The 9511-nt window shown below is 34.7% G+C and overlaps 1 protein-coding gene across 1 annotated transcript; it reads right to left on the bottom strand.

Annotated features, from left to right (window-relative positions):
* Positions 1-2427: 2427 nt before the first annotated feature.
* On the bottom strand, positions 2428-8622 carry LOC21392589 (ATP-citrate synthase beta chain protein 2). The gene is made up of 17 exons (XM_010111663.2): positions 8487-8622; positions 7280-7399; positions 7032-7134; positions 6407-6472; positions 6196-6319; positions 5981-6115; positions 5761-5821; positions 5592-5668; positions 4900-5055; positions 4678-4806; positions 4380-4512; positions 4166-4293; positions 3931-4036; positions 3728-3804; positions 3552-3622; positions 3140-3424; positions 2428-2758 (listed from the first exon to the last, which is right to left on the bottom strand). Exons 2-17 carry the CDS (start codon positions 7377-7379, stop codon positions 2683-2685), a joined length of 1827 nt encoding a protein of 608 aa, XP_010109965.1. The 5' UTR covers positions 7380-7399; positions 8487-8622; the 3' UTR covers positions 2428-2682.
* Positions 8623-9511: the final 889 nt, after the last annotated feature.

Below are 9511 nucleotides of genomic sequence, written 5' to 3'. Positions count from 1 at the left end.
GAGAAGTGAATGCTGGAATGGAGGAAGAGAAGCCAAGGGGATACATTTATATGGAGAGAGTTAGGTCAATTACTAATTACCTCACATTATTTATCAATAAAAAAGGGGGGGAACCAGTAACCACAACACTTTATTTGATTGACTTAATTAGCGCATGTGAGTACTGATGATCTAGCCATTCAAAAAAAAAAAAAAAAAAAAAAGGTCTCAGGGGCACTTAGGCTGAAGAAAAAAATGAAAAATTTAACATTAAGAGTGTATGAGTATATATTTACTTCTTACTCTTGATAAATGCTCTTTTACTAGTGTAATTATTTGACTAAAAAAATTATAAATCAATAGTAAAGAGTAAAAATTCTTACTCGTACATTTTAAAAAGGTATTTATTAAGATTATCATAAGATGAACGAGGTGAACATTGGATCTTATCTATGGCCCCATTTTACGTGACTTATGTTTCCATTATTGTCTGGTGTCCTATAATATTGTTCAATTAGAAAAGAAAAAAATTTTAGGAATGAGGTGATTTTTGTGAACCTTAATAGTGTTGTGGAAGCTATCTTAGCGTTATCTATTAGAAAATTATAATAGCAATATGCGGAGGAAAATGTTGCATTAATACACGTTTTAAAAAAAAAAAAAAAAAGTAGCACAAACAATGGCTTAAATATTATTTCGAACACACGTATAAATACTAGTCTGTTTTAATGCCAATGGTCATCTCTCTTCAGTTAGAAAAGAGAAAAAAAAAATTCTAAATTTGTCTATTAGTTCAAAACATTAATATTTCATTTCTTTTTTTTGTTGTGAAAAGATTTCATTTTATTTCATTTATGTGTGAGTTATATAGGAATTGAATCAGCCCGTTTCTTTTGCGTTTCTTCTATGGGATTTGGGAGTAAATGGCTGTTTTTTAAGGTGTTTTGTAGTAAACGGCCGAAGTTTTCGATAGTTAAGAAAATTAACATTTTTTGTTTACTTTATTTTTGCTGATTTACTCGTTTATCATTGGTTGTCATGACTTATTACTGATTACCTATTGTAGAAAAAACGAGCATTTTCTCAAAAAAAAAAATAATAATAAAAGTTCGACCTTAAAAAGGAAAAGTGGCCAAAAAAGCTATATTACCCTATTTTCTCTTCTTTTTAATTTCAGTAAATAACCCTGACGATGAGAACCAATATCACAGGTTTTCTTCTACCAAACACTCTTATTTTCAATGATTGCAAAGAAAAGCTTAGAAGACGTATCCAATCAATTTTTAATAATTATTCCCCAAGTTATTCACCAAAAGAAAATAATTATTATAATTATTATTATTCCCCACGTTGCAATAGGAATTTTTAGCTCTCTTTTAAGATGTGTGTTATGAACCAATACGATTCCAAATAGATTGTATCGACAAGTAGTTAAGCATATTTATGTTTATTTATTTTTTTATTTAGAAGAGCATAATATCGATGTTAATATCACGTAACATGTGGATTGCACTATCTAATAAAAAACGATATTGAACAATACCGTTGTCGATCTTATCAATTATTTATTTATTTCAAAACATAAAGGAGAGATGTTGGTCAGACCACTCTTGCTTTGACTACTGTCTAGCTTTACTCTATTATTTTGCTTTAGGTACACCTGCAATATAAATAAATAAAAGAGGGGGGAAAAAAGACAAAAGAAAAGCATCTCTTTATCATAATTTATTATTGACAAAGGAAATAGCATCAGAATTTTTTCACTTTTCTTTGAGGCCCAATTATTGACAAATGGCCACTTTAAATAGATGCATAAGTAACGTGAGCGTGTGATCCCAGGTTCGTATTCTGGTGGTTTACCAAAGCTCGAAAAATGAGAATTTACCGAAGATTGAACTTCCAACATTCTAGCCTCAAGGGGTTAAGCTCAATTAAAGACCTTCGTTTTGATCGTGGCACATTTTTAAAGTTTTCGGTAACTATAGCCGTGGAATAAGACTTAAAAAAATATACGGAGAAAGAGAGAAATAGACTAAAACTTGAGATAAATTAAAATTAATAGGTCAATAGTTTACATAAATTAATAAATAGGCTAAATTACTGTTTTCATCCATGACTTGTCTGGTTATGAACCATAACTTGACAAGTTATTCACGATTTTTGTCTATAACTTGTCTGGTTATAAACCATAACTTGACAAGTTTGTCCATAACTTATCTGGTTATGAACCATAACTTAACAAGTTATTACCTATTAATTTCTATAACTAAAAATTGACCTATATACTTTCTTAAGCTTTTCATATTGACCTATTTTCTACTATTTCTCAAAAATATATATATATATAAATTTAAAAAAAAAGGACATCACACGCAACATGATGCTACAATTTTACACAATTGCATCAGTCAACGTTTACGTTTGTTCCCTCTTTTGAAAGCAAAGATCTAAGAACTCTTCCCGCAGAAGAAGACGACTTTGTTCTATAAAAATGGGAGGATTTTGTCCTAGTGAACTTTTTTTTCTTTCTTTCCTTGTTTACAGATAACGGTACTTGGCTCTGCCATTGCAGTACAAACACTAATCTAACAGGGGAAACAATCATCTCAATGAATTGGAGACTCGAAAAAACTGAAAAACGATGCTCGGGTAAAGCAGGTGGTCGTATGCGTAGCATTTGCGATTGCTGCTGATCAGAAGTTCTCACTTGGTGTAAAGAACGTCCTCCCATGGGTGGCGGTAGAGTGGCTGCTTCAATCTCTTCTGGTCAAAGGTGTGCCTGATTTTGCCGAGTGAGAACAATTAGTCAGAAGGAACCAACTATAACAACCATTATGGAAAGGAGAAAATGAAACGTATGAAAACAAAATATAACATTTTAGATGTAATAAAGCTGTGACAAAACAGTATTACAGTAATTTTAATTTACAGAACTGTGCAATTTTGACACATGCATAAAAATTAGTCAAGGTCATACGTTGGGGATAGAAAGATATCGACCACATAAAAATTTAAGCACATCTCCCTTGGGGATAGAAAGATTAGTTAAGGTCAAAATCTTGACTGTTGTTTGTCAAGGATTTGTGTGTTTACGAAGGGGCAACATAAATAAACAGCCCAAACGATCTGCATAAAAAAATTTTGGAAGTAAGAAACTCACCCAATCAGACCAATGGAACGTGCCAAGACGAATAGCCCGTTCAGATAGCCAATCTCGATAATCTCATCAATTTCTTGTTTGGTGAACATTCCACTGCCAGCAAGAAGATCCAAGAAGAGGGACCCAATTGCACCATCCACGTTAAGGACCAGGTTGTTTGCCTTAGAAAGGGTATAGGTTTCGACTTGCTCTGCATATTCCATGTACTTGACAGAGGGGAAATGCGTGCGCGCAAAACTTTGGAGAAGCTCTACTCTTTTGTCTCTGTTGTCAGCTCTCTTGATCCTTTTGGCAAATAAAATATTTCAAGAACTTAGATTTGCATTATGGTATTTCAAAGTGTGAAGAAAAACAAACCAGTCTCCAGTCATCCATATTCTAAACATGAACCGATACATGTGAAGCTCAATACCTGTGCCCAATTCCTGGCACACGAATGCCCTTCTTCTTCATACTTTCAACGAACTCATATGGTGTAAGATTCTGAAAAAGACAACTAAAAGTTAGCTTGCTTTAGAGCACAAAACATTATAGTAGTAAGGCACAAGTTTTAACTGGTCACCCATAGAGGTCATCATTGCTTCTTACCCTGTCATATGCATCCTTGAAGTATCGAGCAGCATCGTCAATGGCACCACCAAATCGAGGACCAATAGTAAGCAAACCTGTTTCAGAAAATCATCTCTCATTGCTTCATTACACATATATCACCGAGGATGCCCCAGTGATTTGGAATGTTAGCTAAATAAACCATTCAGCGGCAAAAAAACCATTCAGCGGCTACAATATACCTGACACAAGGCTCGAAACAAGATCCTTTCCAGCCCTAGCTGTTACTATAGTGTTGTGAGCACCGGAAACGCAGGGACCATGATCGGCACACAACATAATGCATATCTAGCCAGTGATAAATGTATTTGTCAATAGCCAGAATAAACGCTTCCCTTTGAGAACCAGTAACAAAATTTTGCATGACAGAGAAACAAAAGATAAAATATAAAAGCTTTATACAATTGAGCAGTCCACCTCAATAAAATGGGTACAGTAACGGGGAAGGCTGCGCTTGAACCATAACAAAGAGATAACATCACCGACACCATAACCCTGCTCAACAATGGAAGACATAGGTACACCACCATAGCATGGCTCCTCACCTGCAAATTGTTTAAAAGTAGAATTTAAGGTGACTTTTGACATACATCCAACAAGAAGACAAGAACATAAAAGATTCAGTTAATACCTCTGTCGTCAGAGATGGTGGAAATAATATGGGTTGGAGCCCGAACTTTTCCACTCTTAATGGCAGTGTTTAAATCTTCAGGAATTTGTGGAGGAGTGAATTCCTTCACTGGTGCAATCTTTCCCTCTTCAACCTAAGAACGTCATTCAAAAATTTAACCTTCAGAAGTCAAGGAGCATAGGTGGAACTTTATTGGAGAGTTACTCATTCTACTTGATCATTTTTTCAGGGGTTAGGGAAAGGGAAGCAGGTTTACATATAGGCATTTGAAAGCTCAACGCATGCTGACTGAACTAACCAGTTTCTCAAACGATTCCTTAATCGCGGTTTCAAGGGCTTCATAAGAAGTAGGAACAACAGCCCCTGCATCCCTTAGTGCTTGATTCTTTGCTTGTGCAGACTCTAGTTCACCACCACTTTTAGCACCCTGGATTACATTGCGTCACAAAGATTAAGCACAGTAAACATTTTAGCAATCTTGACAAAAAGATTACGCAGGGGAAGTAGAGTTATAACTTACAGCATGACCAAATTGCACTTCGGATTTGAAAAGCCGTGCACAGGTTCCACTAACCCAAGCAACCACAGGTTTGTTCACCTTCCCCTGTTTCAGAGCTTCAACCAGGGAATACTCATCTCGTCCACCAAGCTCCCCAAGTACAACTATCATCTTAACCTGAGTCAGATTTTGAAAATACAAAACAGAAGAAAAAGGTCCGGAATGAGGACAACAGTCTATACAAATGAGAAGACTTAGAACTATGTTTTATTTTCACTCACAAAAATGAAAATACCCGCAGTGGCATAAAATGAGAAACATCATCTTGCACCACACAAGTATAAATTTAAGCATATGTGCAAACACACAAACACACATGCATACAAAATCAAATATATAAGAGGCGGATAACTCTCTCCATAGATATATAAGAGAAAAACAAGACAATCGCATGAAAATGAAATAACTATCACCTGCCATTTACACATTTTAAAAGCACAGAGCATATTGCTCTGGACAGAAACTCACATGAGGCCTCTTTTGGTCTCAACAGATGGAAACTTATGTTTCACATCCATTGGGCATTCATTTATATATCATGCAGGATGACTACATACGTTGGATAAGGACACAGATGGCCCTCCGTCCACTCTCAGTACTTTGAAAACCAAACAAACAGAAAGAAAGTCTGACGTACAAGAGAAATAACATACTTGTGGAATATTGTTAAACCGCAAAACATGATCAGAAAGGGTGGATCCTGGAAACACATCTCCTCCAATAGCAATACCTAAAGAGATCCAACAAGCACAAAATATTGTTACATCCTAAGTCCACATAAAAGTGAATGTAAAATACAACAAAGCGAAGACATATAAATACCTTCATAGATTCCATTTGTCACACGGGCTATGGTATTGTACAGTTCATTAGACATCCCACCCTGCAATGACCAAAAATCATTATCTTCCAGAACAACATACACAAACACTTCCTAACAAGCGCACTAGCTAGAACTTGAATGTGTCACATAAATATAATAGCCAGCACTCAAGAATCATGTAAAAACAGCTACAAGTATTGAGTTGGAATTTCCACGTACAGATTTTGAGACAAAACCAACAGATCCAGGTCTGTACAACTTGCACTGAATTACGTTATCAATAGTTCCAGCTGTGTCACCAATCTTAAAGGCTCCAGCTTGAATGCCACCAACAGTAGCTGGGCCAATAACAACCTGCAACACCATCAGCATTAGTACTGCTTGGTCATTTGCTAAGTCTATGCATTGCGAATGAACTTTGCATCCATCCTCACCTTATTGTTTGACCGTGCATAACCGATCAATTGCTTAGTGTCTGACTCGGGTACGCCTTCAGCAATGATAGCCACAACTCGAATGGTTGGCTGCTTCAATGCAGCCATGGAAGAAGCAGCAGCACTGCAAATACCCAATGCATATTAGTTGAAAATGCTCTTGCTTAGAAAATAATTCAGAAACCAAATACTACCAGCATTTAGTAGTTACCTTCTAAATGAAGCAAAGTTGATAAAGACATCAGCAGTGGGATGCGCGGCACAAGCTGCTTCAATGCTGCAAAAGTTATCACTAGCATGTTAGACAATCTTAAACTCAGAAACCAAAATTAATTGGGTTGTTCACTGAAAGTAAAGATTTCCCAAAATCTAAACCTATAATCTTCAACATGTAAAGGAGGAAAAAGACACCAGTTCTGTTTGTGTGATTGGGAAAATAAAAAGGTTATATACATCAGATTACAGATGTTGCAAGTACTACATTTTAGTTTTTCTGCCGAAATTCTGTGGATTTTGTGGTAAGTATATATGGGCAAGCATGTTGTGCGTGCATCAGTTTAGCTAGAGCTTATTGAAATGGTCAACATCGTATTTTCCCCTTATGGACATCTTTGAGATTGACGGTAAACAAAAGCACTAATGTACCATGGACATGTGAAGAGTAAATAAAACTTCCTCCTAGCATACTATAAAGTCTCATTTGTAACTGATCCTTGATCATTTTATGCCACCCAAGTTCATCTATGGTGTTTAAACATAGATCAGGACCTATCTAAGATCCAAATTCAAAGCAAATAAAGTTGTATGTATGAATTACGTATGAGACACAGACATACGTTGAATGCACTGGGATGGCGATCTCCTCTTGCCCGAAAAAAAGTTTCTGAAATCCCTCAGAACCCGGGTTAATGATCCCAGCAACTGATGGTGTTTCCCTCCCTGCATTCACATCAACGTTAATGTTTACATTATTGCTGAAAGAATCTTAGAAAACCAGTAAACTAATCAGGGCACTTAGTAATATTTACACAATCCAGTTTAAGAAAAACAAATACAAAGGAAGGCGTGGAAATCGTATACGTACCACAAAGAAAATCGAAGTCAAGCATCCGTTGGATGGGCAATTGCTTGTAGTTGTAAAACAATGCCTGCGTAGTGCGCGAGAATAGCTGTCCGGTGGCCATGGCGTACAACCAAAGATAACCTGCATAAGCAAAAACACATTATGATGAAATGCTAGTAAAGCATCACTTATTACATGTGGGGTTGCAGTAAAAGGGAATGACATAGAAGAATAACAGTTCCCACAAAAATATCACTGACACCACCAGGCGCCAAAATCTCATAAATCATAATTCAATAGAAGCATTTCTATTCCCAACGTATAAGACATAATTCTACAGCTTTTAGTTTCAACTTTTTGAGTACAATGAGTACACTTGGCATCTCAGGGCAAAAGTTAAAGGAATAAATTTGGCGCACTAAAAGAGAAAGAATAGGATCATAAGATTCCAAAACCAAAGTTTCAAGAAATTAGATCCAAATTCTAAAGAGTGATTATGTTTATTCTTCATTGACGCAAACAATCTAATTTACATATTATAAAATCAAATATTTAAATATTCATTCAAAATGTGTTCCATAACCATACACAAGCTAAACATATGTCCACTTATATACACACACATACATCACACATGTATAACTTGCATGAATACATAATCCGTACAAGTTATGACATGGCCTGTTGAATTCAATGATTCGAATTTTTAATTTAATTTAGATGTGATTTTATGCAAAAGTTTTTTAATAAAAAAGTTAAATGTTATTGTTTTTAAAAATTTTTTACTCTAATAAAACTCGAATCGGTGAAATCAACGGGCCTAAATCATACCTAACGAAAAACTATATTCAACCAGATCTTTGGTGTAACAGAAATCTACGCAAAATGCGAAGTAAAAACCCGCAATTCCATGGAACCAAACAACCTAAACTCAAATCAAAGAGCAAAGCAATGGCGAGCAAAGATCCAATTAACGGGGAATCAGATCTTGAGCTCCAAATTATACAGGATCACCTTAAACCAAACGACAAAACAGAGCACCCCTGTCCTCCGACCTCGAACGTATCGAAATCCAAAACACACAAACAAACAAACAAACAGACACGAAACCGAATCTCCGCGATCCAAAAGATACAACAAACCAGATCCGAGTACTAGTTCGACACAATTTCGCTTTCTTTTGCGTCAATGAGAGAACGAACAAGAAGAAGAATTGAATCTGAATTACCTGAGCGACGAAATCAACCGGAAGAGAGAGAGAGAGAGAATGGAAATGAGGAACGGAAGCGAAGGGGATTTATATAGAGAGAGAGAGAGAGAGTTAGGACAGAGAGAGAGAGAGGAGCTACCACCAACGGGGAAGAGAGAGAGAGGGGGAAGAGGAAGGAAGATAATCACGTGGCGCCTGGTAGTTAGCTCACTGACTATGATTGAAATTTTTTTCCCTTAATTATTTTCTTTTTAATAATAAAATAAAAAAGAAAAAAAATGTGTTAGTACCAAAACATAAAGAGGAGTTTGTTTCACAACTTAAGAACTCAAGTAGTATTTATAAAAAAAATATTATAATAAAAAAGTAAAATTTAAATTTTTATAAAAGAAAATATTGTAATAATGAAACTTAAATTGTGACTTGAGTTGTAAAAAGAATAAAATAATCTTAGATTTTATTTTTTATTAGGGTCTTTATAGATTGGGATATTAGGATTTTATGCCTTTAGATTTTTTTTCTAATCGTTAAATTTAATCAAAATTACATCATAATATAAAAAAAATATATACAAAACATACAATTTTTAAAGTATGATTTGCGGTTGAAAAAAAAGATATAGGACAGTTCATTTTTTCGAACCTTATAGTAGAATTTCCTTTTAACTTATTAAATTATAATTAATTAACTTCTTTTGATTTATATGTTAATACAATTTAACAATTTGAAATTACGTTACTGCGAATGTCATGTTTTCTTAAAAGAAATTTATTAGAAATAATGAATATCGCGTATAATATTTTTTGTTCTAATTTAGTATAACATATTTTAGATTATCATATAAATCAAAATCACCTCAAATTAACAAAAGTTCCTAACTTAATTCAACTTACTAAAGATTTAAAAGTTCATAAAAAAATATAATATACACAAGTGATATTTTGCCATATTTTTCTACACCATTTTCTTTATAGTTTTTATCCTAAGTATATTCTGGCTGTACAAGATTTACTATCGTTTTTTTTTTTTTTTTTGGGTTGGTG

This window comes from Morus notabilis, unplaced genomic scaffold (assembly GCF_000414095.1).
Source record: "Morus notabilis unplaced genomic scaffold, ASM41409v2 Scaffold1296, whole genome shotgun sequence".
In the NCBI taxonomy this organism is placed as follows: Eukaryota; Viridiplantae; Streptophyta; class Magnoliopsida; order Rosales; family Moraceae; genus Morus; species Morus notabilis.
Note: the sequence above shows the minus strand (reverse complement) of the source record. Positions and strands in the feature narration are given on the sequence as shown.

What these genes read in the sequence shown, in the direction of transcription:
- LOC21392589 (XM_010111663.2), bottom strand. Translation starts at nt 7,379, where the DNA reads ATGGCCACCGGACAGCTATTCTCGCGCACTACGCAGGCATTGTTTTAC. An exon ending in GTGCCAGGAATTGGGCACAG is followed by an intron (nt 3,425 to 3,551) that starts GTATTGAGCTTC and finishes ATTTGCCAAAAG; the next exon opens with GATCAAGAGAGCTGACAACA. An exon ending in CGTTCCATTGGTCTGATTGG is followed by an intron (nt 2,759 to 3,139) that starts GTGAGTTTCTTA and finishes CGGCAAAATCAG; the next exon opens with GCACACCTTTGACCAGAAGA.